This window comes from Podarcis gaigeae, assembly GCF_964106915.1.
Source record: "Podarcis gaigeae genome assembly, chromosome: 1".
NCBI classification, from domain to species: Eukaryota; Metazoa; Chordata; class Lepidosauria; order Squamata; family Lacertidae; genus Podarcis; species Podarcis gaigeae.
This window is the reverse complement of record NC_139678.1, coordinates 39,592,225-39,613,665: the sequence shown is the minus strand read 5'-3', so window position 1 is coordinate 39,613,665 and position 21,441 is coordinate 39,592,225. Positions and strand designations below refer to the sequence as shown.

General features: G+C 40.0%; 1 protein-coding gene across 5 annotated transcripts in view; it reads right to left on the bottom strand.

Annotated features, from left to right (window-relative positions):
• The window catches only part of CDIN1 (CDAN1 interacting nuclease 1), a 124,832-nt gene extending 108,532 nt beyond the window's left edge, over nt 1-16,300 (bottom strand). The window contains exon 1 of one of the 5 annotated variants that reach the window (XR_014565873.1): nt 13,643-16,300. Coding sequence is in view for 1 of the 5 variants with exons in the window: in XM_083745390.1 (XP_083601516.1) it covers nt 13,643-13,749 (107 nt within the window). In the remaining 4 variants the exon portion in view is untranslated. Of the gene's footprint in view, nt 1-3,139; nt 3,214-13,338; nt 13,481-13,642 lie in introns of those variants that run through there. The other 4 variants (XM_083745390.1, XM_083745393.1, XM_083745392.1 and 1 more) reach the window with 4 other exon arrangements.
• Between the last annotated feature and the right edge of the window lie 5,141 nt (nt 16,301-21,441).

The window sequence follows — 21,441 nt, the reverse complement described above, 5'->3', positions numbered from 1 at the left end:
ACCAGTCAGAGCTTCTGAATTGTCTTCAAGAACAGCCCCACATACAGTCCATTGCAAAAATCCAATCTGCAAGTTTCCAGAGCATGCATTTTTGTGGCCAAGTCACCTCTGTCCCAAGGGTAAACACACCATAGCTGGAAATAAGCACTGCCGGCCACCAACACCACCTGAGTCTCCAGTGAACAGATCCAGGAATATCCCCAAGTTGCATACCTGCTCCTACCAGTCCCATGCAGAACAGACTCTCTTTCCATCTCCTGGATTTGAAAACTTGGAACACATAACACAGCTGTCTTTTCAGGATTCAGCTTTAGTTTATTGGGCCACATACAGCATATCACTGCCTTCAAGCACTAGTCTACTAACTCATCCACCTCTCCTGATTTAGATGGAACAGAGAGATGGAAATGGGTATCACCCACATATTGGTGACACATCACTCAAACTATCCATATGGCTCCCGAAGCTCACAGTGGCTTCAGATAGATGTTACATAGAATGGGGGATAAGATGGAAACTTGTGAGACACCACAGGATATCTCCTATAGCACCAGACAGTGGTCCCCATAACTACTTTATGGAAACAGTCCTGCAAATAGGAGCAGAATCCCAACCTCACTAACCTGAGGCACTCCAGAAAGATACCATGGTCAATGGTATCAAACATCAAAAGGTCAAGAAGAATGAGTAGCGTTGCATTCCCCTCACCTTTCTCCCGGCAAATGTCAAGAACCAGAGCAATTTAGCATGCTTGAGATTGGACACTTCTGGGTCCAGGAAGGTTCTCCACCTGCTCTGCTCAAATGAAGCATTAAACACTCCCCAGTCCCACCCAGTTAATCCCCTAGAGCTAGCTTTAAGAAGGCCAAGGTAGGTAGGTGGTTTAACTTAAGTACGTTAATTTCAGTAATTATAAAACTCAGAATAAAACTTAGGTGGCCCTAATCCTTACATTCACAGAAGCCTGTGCAAGATAAACAGATAGACAAGGTCAGATACAATATAATCTTTTTACTGGTTGAGAGGGGAAAATAATAATACAGTGGTACCTCGGGTTGTGAACTTAATTCATTAAGGAGGTCCGTTCTTAACCCAAAACCGTTTAGCCTGAGGCGTGCCTTCGCTAATCGGGCCTCCTGCTGCTGCCAGCATAAGATTTCCGTTATCATCCTGGGGCAAAGTTTGTAACCCGAGGTATTACTTCCAGGTTAGAGAAGTTTGTAACCCAAAGCGTTTGTAACCCAAAGGGTTTGTAACCTGAGGTACCATTGTAGATCAATGGTAACCACCAACCATAGTCAAAGGCCATCTAGATGAGGACACTATTCCTAGTTAACATTGGTTGCCTGTGACATCTGAATAAAATTGCCATTAACTATGGTTCATCCCTAGTTAGCAGGAACCATAGAATCAAAGATTCATAAATCAATGTAAAGAATAGTTAGTTGTAAGCAGGAGGGAATGCAAAAGAACATGTAAACCTAGGAAAGGAGGATAGAAGAAGCAGGTGAGTCCATGGGATGCTCCCAGCTACCAAACTATAGTTATAGTAGTAAGTAGGCAAATATTTGTTTCTCTTGTATCTGCAGAAACTATTGCCCAGTGCAGAGACAATATTTTAACATATTTATAATGGCTTTTCCATTCCGTAACTCTAATATTTTAAATAAAGATTATCAATTAACAATAAACATAGAGCTTCAAGTCTCAATATGGCTACAAAGAAAAGATAACAGATTGAACCCAGATTAGACTATCTGAAATTTAATGAGACTTTAGTAATGACAAACCAAAGCCCCACTGATTTCAGTATTTCTACTCCAAGTACATTATATTTTTTTGAATCTAGTCTAACCATGATAACATCTAGATTCAACCCATTGAATTAAATTGAAAACCCAGTTTTGATTTGATTATCTAGTGGAATGCCATTCAAGTGGTAACAAGAATGGTTTTCTAATTTAACACTGCTATTGTTTTCTTGCTTTAAAAGTAGCCACTTCATTCACTAAATACATCCTTAAAAAACAAACAATTACAAAAAAGAAAATCAATGCCAAAATAGAAGAGCATATATAACTTTCATTTTATTTAGTGATGTAATAAGCTTGGGGACGTATATCAGGACCAAGAGAGTCATGGTCATTAATTTAGGCAATAAATCATAGGCCTTGCCAACAATGACAGCAAACAGATGCTAACAAGGAAATGTATTATTTAATATTGCCATGTATTATAAAAATGTAAGCATGTTTAAGACATGTCTTAATTTTTTATAATAATATGCATTTAATACATTACTGTTTTGACATGTCCAAGAATCAAATTTATAAGGTTCATTCTGCAAATGCATCCTGTTTTATAAGTATGGAGGGTATTCCAAGTTTCTTTTTTAAAATAGAAGCATGAGTAAAAGCCTTTAAAATTATAACTTGGAATGTCGTCTGATTTATCGCTCGCATTTTGTAATAAATATTGTTGGGGGCAACATAAACTTTGAAAAGTAATGCTTTCCGAGAACAAGGAGAACTCAATATTCTCAGTATCTAATTCAGGTTGCAATATTTAAACAGTCCAAATATCAACGTTCCTGCCAGACTAAGAATTTTGCTACATTGAAAAAGGTTAATACAGAGAAGGTTTGTAGTTGATTAACTTGCTTATATTTAATCCAAGCAATCAGTTTGTTTCCATATTTATTTTTGCTTTTCCATGCATGCAATGGTAATCTCATTGATTTCAACAGAACTTACTTACGCATATAAGTTAATATGCTTAAGCTTACCACCCAAATTCTCTTGCTGATATTCTTTGGGGGGAAATGGATAAATATAAAACCTGTCCAAACTTACTCACCTTCCCAAATATGAAAACGGGTAAGATTGGGTTTCTTAGTTTGACAAACTGTACTAGTTTTGTACATGAGATGACTAACTGCAGAATGGCATCAAGATTTGCCTTTTCTGTATTCATCTTTGAAATCTCCTTGCAGGTTATCTCTATACAAAATGATCTAGCAGGCAGAGCATATTGTATTATGGAGCACACATTATTATTTTTAGTTACTGCTGTTTAACAAGGTAACACGCTAATCCAATGAACAGTGTTTTTGTTTATACATGGTTTTATTTAACTTTACCTTTCAATCAACTCTTATATGTCCCAGCTGTCTTTCTTGGAAGTGCTACAGTCAACGCTTTAGAACACTTGAGGAAGCACTGATCAGAGTATGGAAACGAAATTTTCTTCATTAAATCTACTGAAGCAGATATTAAAAATGCATTTAATATACTGGGGATGGTTGGTGGGCATCAGAGAGTGTGACAGGCCAGTTACTGATGAGCTGCCGTCAGACGGCCTTCTCAGCAGGAATCTGTGTCTAAGGCTGCTGAAGGACAGCAATATCTTCCCTTGTGTGTAAGCTCTATTCATCTCCCAAGTATTTACTAAATCACAGGCCTCTGCACACAAACCCAGCGTTTCAGCGCATGCTAACAAATGATGGATGGTCCAGTCAATTCGTTATGTCCTGAAAGCGTGATTTCCTGCCATTCCAAATCATCAAACCTCTAGAGCTTTCAGAGCTGATCAGTCCTAGAGAATATATTTTGCAGGCTCTATTAAAGGAGTAGAGGTTGTTACCATTAAAGTCTCTAACTTTTTCCTGCTGGCTGGAAAGAATGAATGAAAGAAAAAAAAATAGCCTTGGCATTCTAGGTAAAGAAGCCAGTGTTCCATTTAACGCCAACAGTTGTTAAAATAGGAATGCGGGAGAACTATATACATTAAAAGTAGATTCAGTTATGAAGAAATTGTATATATTCTTTTGTTATGCTAAACATTTAGATAATATTTGATCAACAAAACATGAAATCCTTACTGTGAAACCAAGGAGTCACCTACAGGCTTTTTTTTTTTTTTAAATGATATAATGAGTATTGCTTTCTTAACAAATATTTATGAAGACATCCATTTTGTAATTATAAATATGTCTTAAACTATACAGTGGTACCTTGGGTTACATACGCTTCAGGTTACAGACTCCGCTAACCCAGAAATAGTACCTCGGGTTAAGAACTTTGCTTCAGGATGAGAACAGAAATCGTGCGGCGGCAGCGGGAGGCCCCATTAGCTAAAGTGGTGCTTCAGGTTAAGTACGGACCTCTGGAACGAATTAAGTACGTAACCAGAGGTACCACTGTATTGCATTGCTTGTAACATCTGCAATAAATAATGCTCTTCCGGTAGAACAGTATGTACTACATAAGTGCAAGAGGCTACACGCTCTAAACTGGTAGGTTTACATACAAACACACACCTGTGTGTCTACTCCACTAATTTTTAATTTTAAGCAAACGAAAGCAGCACACACACATTGACTTATACAATACTTTGCCACCATTTTCTATCGTAAATAGATTTGTCTGCTACTTTGCTATCAGTTTATGTAGATGTACATTTGGTACAGCAGCAGACAAGCCCATTCCAGATAAACAAAGCAACAGCATCCAGGAACCTAACATTTCTATTTCTTTGCTAACTTACTAGGTAGGTCCCAGCCAGATCTACTAAAACCCTCCCTATTTTGCCCTGCCATTCACCTCAACCTTGACCCAAAGATTAAACTCACTTTTATTGCACACAAAGGTCATCTGTATTAGGTCAACATTCAAAGTCCCTTGTCAACTAAGGTTGATATATTCCAACCTTTCCTACTCTAATGCATCAAATTTTTCATGGTGAGGTCATATGCAGCAGACAGTATATTCAGCAATTTATTGTGCCATTGTAATTTAGCACAGAGTATGATTGTCCAAAAAGCTGTCACATGAATAAAATTTTTGCCACAATATGCTGAATCCCATAACCCTGCAAAGCTAACAAATCTGGAGCTGCATGCAGACTCCATAAAGAGCTGTCCCTGAAGTGTAATGCAAAAATTACAACTGTTATATTGAAGTCTGCAGGTATGGTAAAGTACGTATAATAGTATTTAAAAAAATATGGCAGCCAAATACCCATAATCACATACGGACAGTGTTAAATCCCAACCTCCTAGTGTTCTTGGCCTTTTAAATCAGAAGGCATCTATCTCGGTTATGACACCAAGGTTGCTTAGGGTTGAATTATTTGTAATAATAATTAGTAGAATGGGTTATGTCTATCCAAAACAATATATGTGCAGGGGAAATGCTATGCACAAAGGAAGGTAAATAAATCATATTTGTTTGTAGATTTATATACCACCAACTCATACAATATAAAATGATGGTGTATAAGAGGATATACAATACGGCATATAAACTATAAAACCAGTACAAAATTATTAAAATTACTGGCAAATAAAAAAACAGGCCTGTCCACATAAAAAGGTCTTCAAAGAGATGCCTGAAAAAGAAATGTAGTATGACAACAGGCCTGTGACCCTTACCCAGGGTGAGAGTCTGAAAGAAGGAATGTTGTTTAGGTGGTGTTCACCTTGAGTGAGACAGGGGAAGGAGTGTTACAATGGTATTGCAATCTTCCACCTGACAGTGTGGGATGCACCTACAACTGGGCTTTAGTCTATTTTCTCTGGCCATAATTTACCAGCTGCATTTAGTAAAATCAGTTGATGGTGCTAGGATGTGTCAGGTGGGCAGGGAGGAGGGAGTTACAAAGATGCTGCCCCAATTTTAGTGGTGGTGGTTGCGGAAGGGATAGTCAAGAGTGGAGGGGCTGACCACGATCTGGAGTGGAGACCTGGATACTTGGCCTAGACTGAGGCTCCTAATCCTCCAGAAGTTACTGGTAGCTTATCTGTTGAGCCCTCTGGTTTGGCGGTGCTGTTATCTGGAAAACAGACTAAAGAGTTTCAAGTCACCCAACTTCATTCAAAAAAACCTAGAAATGAATAGCCACCAGGAAACTGTAATGGCTAGTTGGTTTTAAATTTGTATATTGTTTTTATTGTAAGGCTTTTTGTATGACTGTTGTAAACTGCTCCAATAAATTTTTATGAATGGGGGTATAGAAATATTTTAATTAATTCATTAACCAAACACAACAAATGCAAATTGAAGATGACATAAAACTACTCAAATTAAAGGGACAAAGGATGGGCTTCTTCAAGAATGGTCTAATCAACTCCTCTTTTAATTAAAATATACTCAAACATAAAAATTGCCTTGATGAATGCCCATTTAGTCCAGTATTCTGTTTTCACCATCTCCTACCAAAAACCAATGTGAAGCCTACAAGCAAAAGGTAAGCAGTGGTACCTTGGTTCTAATGCCTTCGTACTCAACCAACTTGGAACCCAAACACTGTAAACCCGGAAGTAAGTGTTCCGGTTCACGAACTTTTTTTGGAAGTTGAATATGCTCAGTTTTGAGTGTTACGCTTCTGATTTGAGTGCCACACTTCCGTTTGAAGTGTTAAACTGAGGTCTGTCTGCTTTTGCTATTTATTTTGCGTTTTTGCGGCTCTTTTTTGTTTTATTTTTGTGACTGTGTGGAACCCAGTTCAGCTACTAATAGATGATTGTGTGACTGCAGTACATTGTTTATTGCTTTCATTTTATGGATCAATGGTCTCGTTAGTAAAATCCATGTAAAATTGCTGTTTTAGGGGTTGTTTTTAAAAGTGTGGAACGAATTAATCCATTTTGCATTACTTTCTATGGGAAAGCGCGCCTTGGTTTTGGAACGCTTTGGTTTTCAAACAGACTTCCAGAATGGATTAAGTTTGAGGAACAAGGTAGTACTGTACAAGAGAACTCTCCTGCTTGCAATCTACAGCAACTAGTATTCAGCGGCATACTTGCCTCTAAGAGAGGAGGTAGTATTTAGTCATTATGAATTGCAGTCATTGATAGGCTTATCATCCATTAATTTGTCTAATTGCATTTTAAATCTATCTAAATTGGTGGCCATCATTACAATTTATGGAAGTAAATTCCAGTTTCGCTATGCACTGTGTGTAAAGAGGAATTAACCACTATGACTTCATCAGGAGCATGATGGAGTCCAGACAGCTCCCTCTGGAAGCCCATGTACGGAGCCCTATTTCCTTCTCAATTACCTGGCAAAACACGCCTGGAGCCTGGCTAATTTCTAATGCTGCCCAGCAAACTTAGGTTTACCAGTATCCTTGGTACCTTATATGTTGCTGCTGCAGCATACAAGGTCCCACTGGAGATGAAAACCTCCAGTGAGATCTTCCACTGCCTATTGCTGCCACTGCGAGGCCAATTGGAATTGGAAAAAGTGTGTGTGTGTGTGTGTGTGTGTGTGAACATGGCAACTAGCAGTATATTCCTAGAATATAGTTTACATGGTCTATAGTCCTACATTGCCAAGACTTTTAGAATTATTTAAAAATGTATTCTCACTGAAATAATTTAAAATGAGTTGCTATTGCAATTCACATTATAACCATACTGTAACTTTTTCAGGCTTTTAGTGATTAGGATCATGTTCCACGGTCACAGTTCATTTGCCAGCTTAGTTCAATGTACCTTGAAGAGCAAGTAACATTTTACTTATAAGCTTTTCCTATAAATGTTATTGGCAAAACAAACTATATAATATAGCTTTCATAAATGATGGCATTCAGCAGAAGGACTGTAAGTAGGACAGTGCCTTTTTAAAATAGTTTGCTCAAGCAGCCACATATAATCACAATGATTTCAACTGATGCACTGCCACTAAGTGGTGTTCAGAATCTTGGTAAGATTTACAAGCAACTTCAGACAAATAAATGCCAAGTTTAAGGAGAGCTATTAAACTGCATCAAAAATACTGTGATAAGTGGTGACATTGTATAAGGCAGCTTTTGTGGCTGTGTGACTGGGAAGCCATGGGTTGCTTCCTTGCTGGAGTCTAGCCTGATGGAAATCTTGTAAGCCACTGTAATATAGTAGATAGAATGTTGGCCTTGGAGACCAACATTCAAATCCACTCAGCCATGGCACTCACTGGTTGGCCTTGAACAAATCTTCATCTCTGAGCCCAACATATATCACATGCTTGTTTTACAATAAAATAGAATACCATTGTAAGCTGCTCTGGCATGCTGTTGCAAAACATGCTGTTGTTTACAGAAGACACTCTGATCCAGCTCAGATGGGGTGGCAGAGTAGGCTGCCATTTCCTTCCTCTCCCCTTCACTGCCACCACCCATGCTATTTCAGAGAGTTATCCAACACTTGAGGCATTTTTTCAGAAAACATAGGTAGTTGAAGGTGGAAAAAAGATCACCTCCTATTCACCACTGCTTGCAGGAGTGTGCAGCTGGCAGAGATAACCACACATTGTGATTATGTCTGGGTCCAACCCCATGTATATATTCTTGCACAATTAATGTACTCAAAGAGATGCTTTTTGGGTTGTTATTCTGTGAAGATAGGTTCTAAGCAGTTTACAAGTATAAAACCAATTACAAAACACACATAATTAAAATAAATTATAAAGCAATTCCATCAAAACATTAAAATAAGCATTCACAATTAAAATGTGCAACACAAAAGAGTGTGTTAAAACAACACAATTAGAAGAGTAAAAACAGCAATTAAAACAAGGAAAGCATAAAGTTCAAATCAGAAAATCAGGCAAAAGCTTGTCTAAACAGGTCCAATAAACAGAAATACCAATGAGGTCTCTCATGTTTTAGCAGGGAGAGCACCCCAAAACACTGGTGCCATCAGTGAAAAAGACCACCTCTGTGTTACCACAAGCCCAAACTCATTAGGCTGTGGCAAAACTAACTGGGTTCCGTTTGATGTACTTAATGTCCTTACCAGGCAATTGAGGGGAGAAAGTCTTTGAGATAACCTGGCCCAGGGTTATTTAGGGCTTCATATTTAAGTAACAGAACCTCAAAACTGTCCCAGTGGTTAATAGGCAGCCAAGGCAGATCCCTTAGCACTAGTGTGCTATGTGCCCAATAAAGAACTACTACTGTACTCACTGCCTGGACCGTGGCAGCCTGCACCAGCCGCAGCCTTCAGATCAGCCAGAAGGGAAACCCCATGCTTTAATGTAACTACAGGGCTTATTGTCTATTAGACTATTGTCTATTAGATTAACTATGACTATTGAGGTTTTTAGTATGTCTAACAAAATGAAGTATTAAATATTATCTGGTAAAGGCAATAGTTCAACAAATGAAGATGAAGGCTTAATTATATACATTATAACAGTTCTAGCTTGGATTTATTTTCCTGTGACATGCTAACCCCGAGTGACTCTCCAGAGTTTTAGGTAGTCATACCTGAAGGGGCCAGGTCCAGGGATTGAACCTAGAGCCTTTTGCATAAAAGGCATGCGCTCTACTACCAAGTTTAACTTCTTCCCCTGATATATGGCACAATCAATTATGAACAGCTCCTTTGCAATTCCTATTCATGTCAATGAGCTTACACAGGAACACTTATTATTGAATTCTACGCATAATGATTATATATGGCACAATTATACAGAGGGCAGAATAAAAGGCTATCGGTTTTTAGTAGAAATATTCTGCTTATTCTTGCATCTCTTTCTTCTATTATCATTTCAGTATGGGCCAATGGAACAGTTCCATACAGCAAAGATTTACTGCAAACCTTGTTTCTAGGACAAACCAAGACTGACTGCAACTCACAACACATTCTTCTACACTACTCCAGAATAATTTGTTTAGAAATGGAAGCCTGTTTACTCTATTTAAAGACACATATAAGTATTGAAATGCATCTTTTTAATGCAGCATATACTATCATGGGTTAATGCTTGACACTGCAGCTATCTGTTACATTCTGCTAGTATCATTTTTGTTTTCTTTTTTCTTTGAGAAAGGCTCTTTACTTGGCACGTTCCACGAAGTTGTACTTTGTCTGACAGTTTAAATATCAGCATCAGTTTCATCTCATCAGAAGCTCTAGATGGAAAAGTTCTGCCTATGCTGAATTGTCCCAAGAAGCTTCAAGATTAATTTGATTTAAAAGGCTTCAGGAGCTTTCAAAGGAGAGTTGGTGGTTTCAGACCATTTCCTAATGGACAGCTGCATCTATCATAAAACCATCAGGATTTCTACCATTATTGGCAATTTCTCATCCACATACAGATACAATATTTTCATTTTAGAGTCTAGGCATATTGGAGGAGAGATATATTCAAGATAGAACTGTATATTTCCACACAGTTCCAGCTTCGTGAATGGATGCATGTTCCCAAGAAAATGCACAGAACGTTTCTTAAACCATTCATTATTTCTTCCCCTTTAAGTTATATCATAATTTGAAAACACAGTTTGTCTATCAACTGAAGATTTCATTAATTATATGAATTTAGTAACATATTTTAATAAATTTGCTAATTATCAAAATATCAATAGCTGAGAATTTTTCAGGCCAAACACTGGCAATTTCTGTGACATATGGGATAGTTCACAACTCTGAACAAGAAAAACAATATTTAATTTTTGGCACAGGTCGTATTTTAATCTTTTTCCAGTTTTAATCTAGAATATAGATGACTTCAAAGATAATACATTCAGATCAGTATACGGTACTGCAAGATCCAGGGTTTGAAGACAGATTGCCATGACTTAAGCTGAGCACTTTCAGCTTCAGTTACCTGTTCCGTTGCTAAAAGAAAAACCATATTGCTTCTGTTTGGAAATACAGAACAGATGCTAGTATTAGTTACTACTACAAACTGGGAGGGAAATACAGTAAGCCCACAACTTACATTTAACTTGTGCACATTCAGCTTTATGCGTGTGGGAAAAAAATGTTAAATATTAAGGAAGCTGCAAGGCTTGACTTTGGTAATTCCACCCACCATTGAACCCAATGTGTTTGGGTTTAGGTAGGCCCACATAAATTGTAGGCTTACTGTACCTATTTAATTTTTACTTATGTCTGACACAGGGATGAGGCATCCAGTATATTCAGTATTGTGATTTAATGCAATCAGAATTATGATGAGATATCTGCTTTTAGGATGAGACTATTTGGAACAACAACAAAATACCACTGCATTTTGAAGACTAGCAAAATTTATTGTGATAGAAGCTTTTGTTTGACAGAGCTCACTTCATCAAGTACATGGTCACCTGAATGGAGCTATACTTCACAGAGAGAAGAATTTTTTTAAAAAAAAACAAACTTTGCAAAGCAAGGTCTAAAGTTCAAGCAAGGCAAGAGGAAACAGTTACATCTTTTATACTACTAAGCTGAACTTTCCCAGTTTGTTCTGACTGCCTCAGAACTGGGACTATTTGTTCTCTTCATATCAACAGTACAGTGGTACCTCGGGTTAAGTACTTAATTCGTTCCGGGTCTGTTCTTAACCTGAAGCACCACTTTAGCTAATGGGGCCTCCTGCTGCTGCCATGCTGCTGCTGCGTGATTTCTATTCTCATCCTGAAGCAAAGTTCTTAACCTGAAGCACTATTTCTGGGTTAGCGGAGTCTGTAACCTGAAGCATCTGTAACCTGAAGCGTATGTAACCCGGGGTACCACTGTACACCTATGTGTGACCCACATGTGCACTTCAACCTAATTATGATTGACTCATGTTTCTTCAGCTTCAGTTACCTAACACTATTCCTATATGGGAGGAAAAAGCGATGATATCATTATCTAAGTCCATCTTGAGTCCATCAGAACATCAGCAATTTCCACTGCACCATTAACCTGAGTCCTAAACAGTCCATACAAGTCCAATTTCTGGACACCACAGTACAACAATATGAAAAGCATATAAACCTTACATTAGAAACAAACTTTTGTGCACTTCCCAACTACCCTCCGGAGCTCACATCACTATCTACTGCCTACAGCAAGTCCTTTAATATGCATCTAATTCAGGGATCAACACCTGCATCTTAAAACTACAGGACTCATCAGGTGAAGTAAATATTCAAATCAACAGTGCCAAACAAGTACCTTGTGGTCACCAAATACAGGACAGGTGCAACAGAGAAAGCAGTAGGCCATAATTTGTTGTCAACTACAGCTCTCAGCTAAAAGCTCTCTAGCTGCACATCAGCAAGGTTCTAAACTGCATTCTAGATTAACCAGCTCTCTCACAGGACTTGGTGGGAGGGTCACAGCTCAGTGGCCTTGTGCCAATCCCTGGCATCTTCAGCTATGACTGGGAATGTCCCTTCTGAAACCCACGAGAGCTGCTGTCAGTCAGCATCCACAATAATGCATGGATCAATGGCCTGACTTGGTGTTAGGCAACTTTCCTATGTCCCTATGTACCTGTCCTTGGTTATAAGCGCAAGGACCAGTGCCGAGGGCCTTCTGGCAGTTCCCTCATTGCAAGAAGTGAGGTTACAGGGAACCAGGCAGAGGGCCTTCTTGGTGGTGGTGCCCGCCCTGTGGAACGCCCTCCCATCAGATGTCAAGGAAATAACTATCTAACTTTTCATAGAATCATAGAATCAGAGTTGGAAGAGACCACAAGGGCCATCGAGTCCAACCCCCTGCCAAGCAGGAAACACCATCAGAGCACTCCTGACATATGGTTGTCAAGTCTCTGCTTAAAGACCTCCAAAGAAAGAGACCCATCAGATGTCAAGGAAATAACTACCTGACTTTTAGAAGATATCTGAAGGCAGCCCTGTTTAGGGAAGTTTTTAATGTTTGTTTCTATTTTTAATATTCTGTTGGGAGCCGCCCAGAGTGGCTGGGGAAACCCAACCAGATGGGCGGGGTGTAATAAATTATTATTATTTATTAAGAGCCCCACAGAAGCAAATAATCGTCAACAATGGGCCAGCCAACCAAGGTATAAGCCCTAGTGCCAATTCTGTTATTTTATTTTATTGTTTAAAGACATAATATAAACTCAGCTTACCGAAATTCATCAAATTATATAAAACAGCTCAAGTAACAGTGAAAACAGTTCTGATTATTAAAACTGATTCTTGTAAACTGTTTAGGTGTTTATTGCTGTGTCCAATACTCTAACCTCTGCAGGTGATCTACTCCTTTTTTCCACTTTGCAGTGTATTATTTGAATTGGAGAGAAGCAACAGGTAGGAAACAGGCAAAAAGGAAATAACCTGTGGAAAGCAGCTACTTTAGGTTGCCCACTCTAGGTTACATAATGCGACAGGGACCACGCTTGTACCCAGCAATCAATTAAACACCATTAATTACTATTCACTTCAGGTCTCTGAGACGCAGGCATTACATGCAAAAAAAGAAAGAAAATATCAGGAGTTTTGCAGCCAAGGAACGCTCAGCTCGAACAGAAACTCCACGACATCCAGCGAGATGGTTAAGAGCGCGATCCTGATCACATCTACTCAGAAGTGAGTTCTACGGAAATCAATAGGGGGGGGGGGAGGCTTACTTACTCCCAAGTAAATGGGATTACGCTCGCAGTATATCAAGCGATACTTGTATGGCGCCCCTTGAGACCCTGCTGCTACTCGCAGTGCTTCCTCACGAACCAAAACAGCTTCCCAGGCCGAAGAAAAGGCAGAGAGCGCCTTTATTTACATTGCTGCAAATCTGAACTGCCTCCCGCCATCACCCCCCCCCCCATTTTTTAAAAAGCAAATAAAACCCCGGGCCTGCTGCCGCTTCCTTCCCTCGAGGGGGCGGAGCTCGCCCTTGACGAGGGAGGCGGAGCTCTGCGGGCGCCCCGCGCAGACTTACCTGGGGAAGCGCTCCCTCAGTTTCCTCAGGCTCTGCCTGGTCGGAGGCACCTGGGCCAGGAACCGGGCGACCTCTTCGTACTGGGCTTTGGTCAGCTTCGTCGCCATCCTCCCGCCTCACACGCCCTCAGGACAGACGGGTGGCTGGGAGGGGGCGAAGCGCGGCGGCAGTTTCAAACGCAGAGCGCGGGAACGGCGGTTTTACAGGAAAGCCTTCCGCTCGCCGCCGCCAAGAGCAGGGGTGGCGCGTCTGGGTGAAGCGCCCTCACCAAAATAAAGCCTCTGCCCCGACCCCTGCGGTTCGCGCCTTACAGCCGGGGAATGAGGGACGCTCATGCGCGGTTCCGCAGCTCCGCCCTTCGCTCGCTGCCGCTGCGGGCGCAGCCGAGGTGGAAGTCGGCCTCTGGTGTGGGGCTGAGCGGGGAGAAGGCGGCCTCGACGGTGCTCGCTCCCTCTCGCCTGCCCTCTTCTCATTCAGAGCCAGCTGCCCGGGAGCCCAGCCCCTTTTTCTGCAGAGTTTCATTTTCGTGACTTCGGTTTGTGTGTGAGAAGGAGCGCCGAGGTGTAGGAAAGGGGCACCAGCTGTTAAAGCCGTCGAGCCCCCCGTCGCTGGGATTTTCGGAGTTGGGGTCGGGGGGGGGGGTGCCTTGCCTTGAACTGCGATCTGTGTACGCATCAGAAAAGTTTCAGGTGTTGGGAGCGTTTTGTGGAGGCGGGTGGAATACCCCCCGCCCAGCCCAGCCCAGGAAAAAGATAAACGAGGTTAATATATCTGTTTCATTTCAAGATTTATGAAACTATGTTCAGAAAATGCCCAGAAGTGGAATAGGAAACAGAATACCGATCATGAAAGGGAATTGCAGCATAAAAACCCAACAGGGAATTTGAAATGCAGAAATAGACTCACGTGGGGAGATATGGGAGAAAAAGGGTTTCAACAAGGGTCAGAAACTCATGAGAGTGATTGGGCTTGTTGCACTTTTAAGGGGAATGAGTTCGAAAGATCTGGTGCCACAATGTTAAAACCATGTTCTTGATTCCCAGCATACTTTATTGCAGTGGTGTGCAGCACAACTAACTGGTTCATTATTAGGGCCAATTCGAGTGCCCCAAAGATGGTAACAAGTTTTAGGATATTTTGGGTACACTTAACTGAGAATTGGGCTAACATTTGAATAATGTTTGATTTATTTATAAAACATCACATCATAAGAAGAGCCCAGAAGGATAAGGCCAAATGCACATCTAATCCAGATTCCTGTTCTCAAAGTGGCCAACTGCTTATGGGAAGCCTGCAACCTGGACCTGAGTACAACAGGAGTCTCACGTGATTCCCAGCAACTGGGTTCAGAGGTATAGTGCCTCCAACAGAGAAGGCAGAACACAACCATTGTGGCTAGTACAGTCGACTCAGAATTTGTCTCCTAAAGCCATCCATGCTGGCAGTCATCAATGTGAATAATTTGTTGGGTGGATAAGAACATAAGAGTTCTGGGTCATACCCATCTAGTCTAGGTAAAGGACCCCTGGATGAGTTAGTCCAGTTAAAGGCGACTATAAATCATTTCTGGCTCAACAGAACATTGTGATGGAAGCCAGAGTGCACAAGAAGCACCATTTACCTTCCTGCTGCAGTGGTACCTCTTTATCTGCTTGCACTGGTGTGCTTTTGAACTGCTAGGTTGGCAGATGCTGGGACACAGCAATGGGAGCTCACCACCACTGAGGAGATTTGAACCGCCAACCTTCCTATCGGCAAGCCCAAGAGGTTCCGTGGTTTAGGCCACAGTGCCACCCGCATCCCTAGGGAGGGCATGAGGGCAATAGCATTATTTTGCATGTGTTCCCCAGCAACTGGTATGCAGGTGCATTGTGCCTCTGATACTGGAGATGGTGCAAATAGTCTAATCCCTCTTTAAAGCCATCCTAGCTGGAAACTATTATGACATCTTATGGTAAAGGTAAAGGACCCTGAAACGGTTAAGACCAGTCAAAGGTGTGGTGCTCATCTCGCTTTGCAGGCCAAGGGAGCTGGCATTTGTCCAGACAGCTTTCCGGGTCATGTGGCCAGCATGACTGAACAGCTTGTGGCACAATGGGACATTGTGACATGTGCTAGAGCACACACTGTTTACCTTCTTGCTGCAACAGTACCTATTCATCTACTTGCACTGGTATGCTAGGTTGGCAGAAGCTGGGACAGAGCGACGGGAGTTCACCCCATTGCACGGATTTATGGTAGCACATACTAGGGACTGTGCCTCTACTTCGCTCTCCAGCTCTGCTGTCATTCCCCCTAGATGTTTCTTTCCCAGTCCTTGCAATGACTAAGCTCACTTCCCAAGCTTGTTTCTGGCACACTTCTCTTTTCTATTTTGCAACCCTGCTTTGCGCCCATTTTAACTTCACCCTCATGTCCATGCTTGTCCTCTCCATTTTGCAAACCTTTTTTGCAAAGCCTCTTTTTCATCTGCCCAATTATGAAAACACCACTTATTTGGTAGATACTTTAATATCCCTGCTTTCATCTTCACCCTGCTTCCTCTCTGTTGCATTTCCCCTTTTACCACCTTACCGTCTCATCACTTTTCTCAACTCTCTTGCACACAAACCATCCCCCTTTCCATTACTCATCCTCTCTCCTGTATGTACAAAATACTTTTTAAAATGTCATCCCATTGAGATCCCAAGATGAATTTTTACAGGTAGCTCTTAGAAATATTAAATAATCAATACATCTTTTGGAACTTTTAATCAGATTACTTTTTTAACCACTTTTTTCAAATTTTCAATTTTTGTAACTTAAAATTATAATTTGAAGTAAGTACATCATGTGACATATCATATTAATGCCCATGAAGTTCAGAAAAGGTTGGTGTTTTTAGTTTTTAGGTATCTCAATTCTGGGCCGAGCTTTTAAGGCTTTTGTGTAGCCTTTTGGCAAGGCTATTATATATCCTCATAACTCACAAATGGGATGAGATAAAAATTAAAATTTTAGATTTAAACTTAGTTTTGATCATTCAACAAGTGTACAAAATATTAAGAAAATTGGATGACATGAGGTAAAATAGTTGGATCACTTGATATGGAATGACCCAATATATATATATATATGAAATCTACAAATAAAACAGAAAGATTATAATATTTTGGAAATAAGTAAACACAGAAAAAATGCATTGCACATGCAAATCTAGTACATACCAGTATGCCTGAATGACCCTATTAAGGAAAATCCTGAAGTAGTATACTCCCCTATTGGGAACTGTAAGGCTTTTAGCATGAGAAAGAGGACTTCTTCATGCCATGTGGCTTGCTATATGCCTCCTGCCTCTCAGTGCCCTGTTTGTCCTCTGTCTCTTTTCCCACCAGCAGTAGCAGTGGCATACAAATTCCAAGTTCTGCAATAACAAACCTTGGAACAGATGACTTACTGGAGTTGTCATATCCTGATCACCTGAACCATAGCTTGGTGGATTGGGAGCATGACACAGGCACTCATCTTCTTGCCTTGCCTTGCCTTGCCTCCTAGCACTAACTAGTTTGCCATTTCAAATCATGGTTTGATGAAAATTGCTGGTTAGTAGTAACCACAGTTTGCCCAACAGGTTAGAACACGGCAGAAAAAGCGGATCATACTATGGTTTGTAAGAGTATAATTTCTGAAATAATAATAATAATTATTATTATTAAATGAGCTGCAGTGTGTCGTGCATGCCATTTCTTTCTCAAAATGCTTATTTTAATATCTGATATTTATGTGTATACTGGTGTATGCATATCTCAAAGAACCAAGTAGATATTTTGTTTTAAATATAAAGAGCTCCGCATCCTTTCAATTTTTAGAGCTAAATTTGTGTGTTTATAAATAACACACATGAGCACAGGTGTATTTCAACGATCATTGTTTTCTTAAAACAAAAAAAAATGAGCAACTATAAACACAAAGTTTGCATAGATACGGACTTTGCTAGGCATGGGTAAATTTAATGAGCATAATATAAGTGAATAGATTTTGAATACAAAACTACTGTGTATTCAAATTACTATGTATTCATCACTAAAGGTTTTTCTCACTGAACTAAATGCAAGTTCTCAGTCACTTATTATTTCTCTTTTACTAGTAATAGAGTTGTAATACTGGAAAGAATGTGCAGTGCATATACATTTTCTCTCCTTTTCGTCTCATGTGCCTTAACTATATCTATATATCCCTGTCCTTAGAGACCAAAACACACATACATTGACAAAATAGCTTTTTTTAAGCAGAAAAAAGATTGTATATAGAAAGATATTCTTTTCTTTTGATCTGAAAAGTAATATCTTCATTCTTTAATATCAGTAGATGGGAGGAGGAAGGTCCTTTTTGGTATGCTATCCATTTTAAAACCCCACAAGGGTATAATTTTCTTGGGCTACAGAAAGGATCATTTCCCCCTTTCTTGCCAAAGATTAGAATTACCACTTTTTCCTGAAATGGATGTTTCTTAATAATTACCTGCTTCTTCCTTGCTACTACTCCTTTAGAAACAAATAAATCACGCTCTTTTAAAAAGAAAAAAATAGGACTTATTTTCGTAGTCTTTGTTGCAGGGTAATTTCCACTGAAAGTGATTTTTTCTTTTTAAAGAGCTAATGCTGCTCACTTTAACTCGTAGGATTGACTTTCAACATCTACGTGGCTTGGGTTTCAGAAAGTCCTCTTACATATTCCTTATAAACGAGTACAGGAAACCACGTATGTCAAATTGCCAAACAAAAGCTGAATGTTGCCACATGATGTACCATATTTATTAGGATCTCATAAATGAATGAATTTTTGCATTTTTTGTTTTCATTCTTTTAGAAGGGGCGATTTATTCTTTTTAGGGGGCGATTATCATGACTATATTTATATGGTATCTTTAAGTATTTATCCCCCTTTCCCCAGTGATATTTTGTCTTGGTCAATTAGTTGTGGTTTTTCTGATAAATAACACCACTCATGAGGACATTTTTTCACTAAGCTTTAGTGATCATTCCTGTTCTCTTGTTAGCCATTTTTGGTCCTTTTTCTTTCAAACTACAACTTTATTTGAAGAAAATGATCTAGAGACTATGAACTAACAAGCGCTGGTGGGGTAAGGTGGTGGGGAAATAGAAAAATTATCTAAAATATACTTCACAGAGCTTTGCCTCTCAAGTGGACCACATATAACCTAAGTAATATTTGAATAGGAGCCCACCTAGAAATCCACATACACTGCCCAGTGTTAACATGGTGGAAGAGTTTTTTGAAAAACACACTTTCTCCCTTCCTGTGCTGTGGAGCACAGCATGCTGGTCAGCAGAATTAAATTCCTGGTAACTACTACTAACCATTTTAGTGCACTTGGGTGGTTTTTCAGTATTTTGCTACAGAGTGTGGGTTAAACCATTTCTAAATGCCCTTATTTTAGGTGTTCAGAATACAGGTAGCCATTTGTCTTGATGTCAGACGCAAAGTAATATTTTGATCACAGAGCAGCTTTCAAACTTACTGAGGGGGAAAACTCAGAGAGGGTGAAGACATTTTAAAGTGGTGTCAAAGTGGTTTTGAGTGTTCAAACCGTTTCCACAACCCTTCGAAAGTTTGTCCGCCCTCTCTCTAAATTAGATGTTTCTCCCTAAACTTTATCCAGTGGACTCTAGTCAACAAAAGGCTGCACAACAATAAATCTTTAAGGTGCCACAAGATTTACAGTAGTAACTTATTTGTAATCTTGGCCATGGAATGGCCATAGACATTTATGCACAGTTATCAACAAGGTGATGTGGTTTGGTTTGGTGGCTTGTGCCTGTTCTCTTCCTTCTTCAATACATTTTGTCTTTATTGCAATTGACCACAGTCATACCTCGGGTTACAGACGATTCAGGTTGTGTGTTTTCGGGTTGCGCACCGCGCCAAACCCAGAAGTACCAGAATGGGTTACTTCTGGGTTTTGGCAGTTGCGCATGTGCAGAAACGCCAACTCGTGACCCACGCGGACATGGCGCTGCGGGTTGCGAACGCTGCGGGTTGCAAACGTGCCTCCTGCATGGATCACGTTTGCAACCCGAGCGCCCACTGTATTTTAAACTCACAATTTCACTGTGTTAACAAAAAATGTAGGTATGCTTCCAGTTAGCATAGTAATAACTATCTGTAACAGGACTAATAAACACCTCGGCAGGATAAAGTTACTACCTCGTAAACAACAAGCCCTTGCAATTTTTCATTTAATTGGCATCCATCTGTAGTAAAAAAGGTAATTGTATTATTTGACATGCAAGTTGTATAGCATCAATTTGGGACAAAATCAGAAATTAAGAGTTAACAAGTCCTCTCAAATGGATCATATGTTACTATTAAATGTTAACTGGATTTCCATTGACAGCTAATGTACATTTCTATTTTTCCATTGAGATTATCGAATTATTCAATATTTGAATAAAAAGTGATATACCAAAGATGGAACAATAGTATGGAGTACAGTCCCAACACTAAAAGGCAGTTATTCTTTCTTCAAAGGCAGTACTTTTCATGCTAACAGAAATCATTAGGAGAGATGAATCTAGTCATGCAGTGTATTAACATTTCTGTTATATCAACCTTCGTCAAGAGGAGAAATTTTACTGCAAAATAAATCAATTATTGAAGTAATCATATTAATTAAGTATATATCAAACAAAAACCATTGTTTTCCATTTAGCTAAATGGATATGGGATCAGTCCCTGTTAAATATGTAGCTGTATATTCCGTAGCATCGTTATTTATGCAAGTTATAAAGGTTTAAAAAAGTAAAGGACCACTGGACAATTAAGTCCAGTCAAAGGCAACTATGGGGTGCAGTGCACTTCAGGCCAAGGGAGCTGACGTTTGTCCAGAAACCTTTCTGGGTCATGTGGCCAGCATGACTAAACTGCTTCTGGTGCAACGGAACACTGTGATGGAAGACAGAGTGCATGGAAACGCCATTTACCTTCCCACCACAGCAGTACCTATTTAAATACTTGCACTGGTGTGCCTCCGAACTGCTAGGTTGGCAGGAGCTGGAACAGAGCAATGGGAGCCCACCCTGTTGTGCAGATGTGAACCGCTGACATTCCGACCAGCAAGCCCAAGAGGCTCAGTGGTTTAGACTACAGCTCCACCCTTTCCTTACAGCATACAAGTTCTACAACATGTTATATGACATGTTAAGTGTAAAATACTATAGAAAACCTCTATATTCTTAACATGACATTGGTCTTTGTAAGAGGCATGTCTAGAATGCAAAGGACATCAGCACCCAAGTTATATATGGCTGTGCATTCAAATAAGAATAGAGGCTTTCTCCAAGGTTTACATATATAACAGGGAAGCTGGTGAGGTGTGACAGATCACCCATTAGTCTTCCTGCACTAAGTAAAGTTAATAGCTCTTCAGTGCATCCCAGGCACTCATTGCTGCCTTCACCTGTGCAATAGACTGTATATGGGAATTGTCCAGAGAGCAGAGTGAAGATTTGTGGATGGCACTAAGTGAAGTTTGGGCACGATCAGGAGTCTGGCCGACGGCACGGGATGAAAAATTATCTCACCAGTGTAAATGGGCTATAGAAGAAATACACCGCAATAGGTATTTGGACGCTTGGTCTGTATTTCTCATATATGTCACCTATTCCACAGCAATCTCTTTTGGGGTGGTGGTGGTGTGCATTTGGGTGAAGTAAACTATTTTCATATGTTTGCATTGTTATCCTCAAATAGTAACCAGAAACTTAATCTCACAAGGCAATAATAACTCCTAGTGTGTA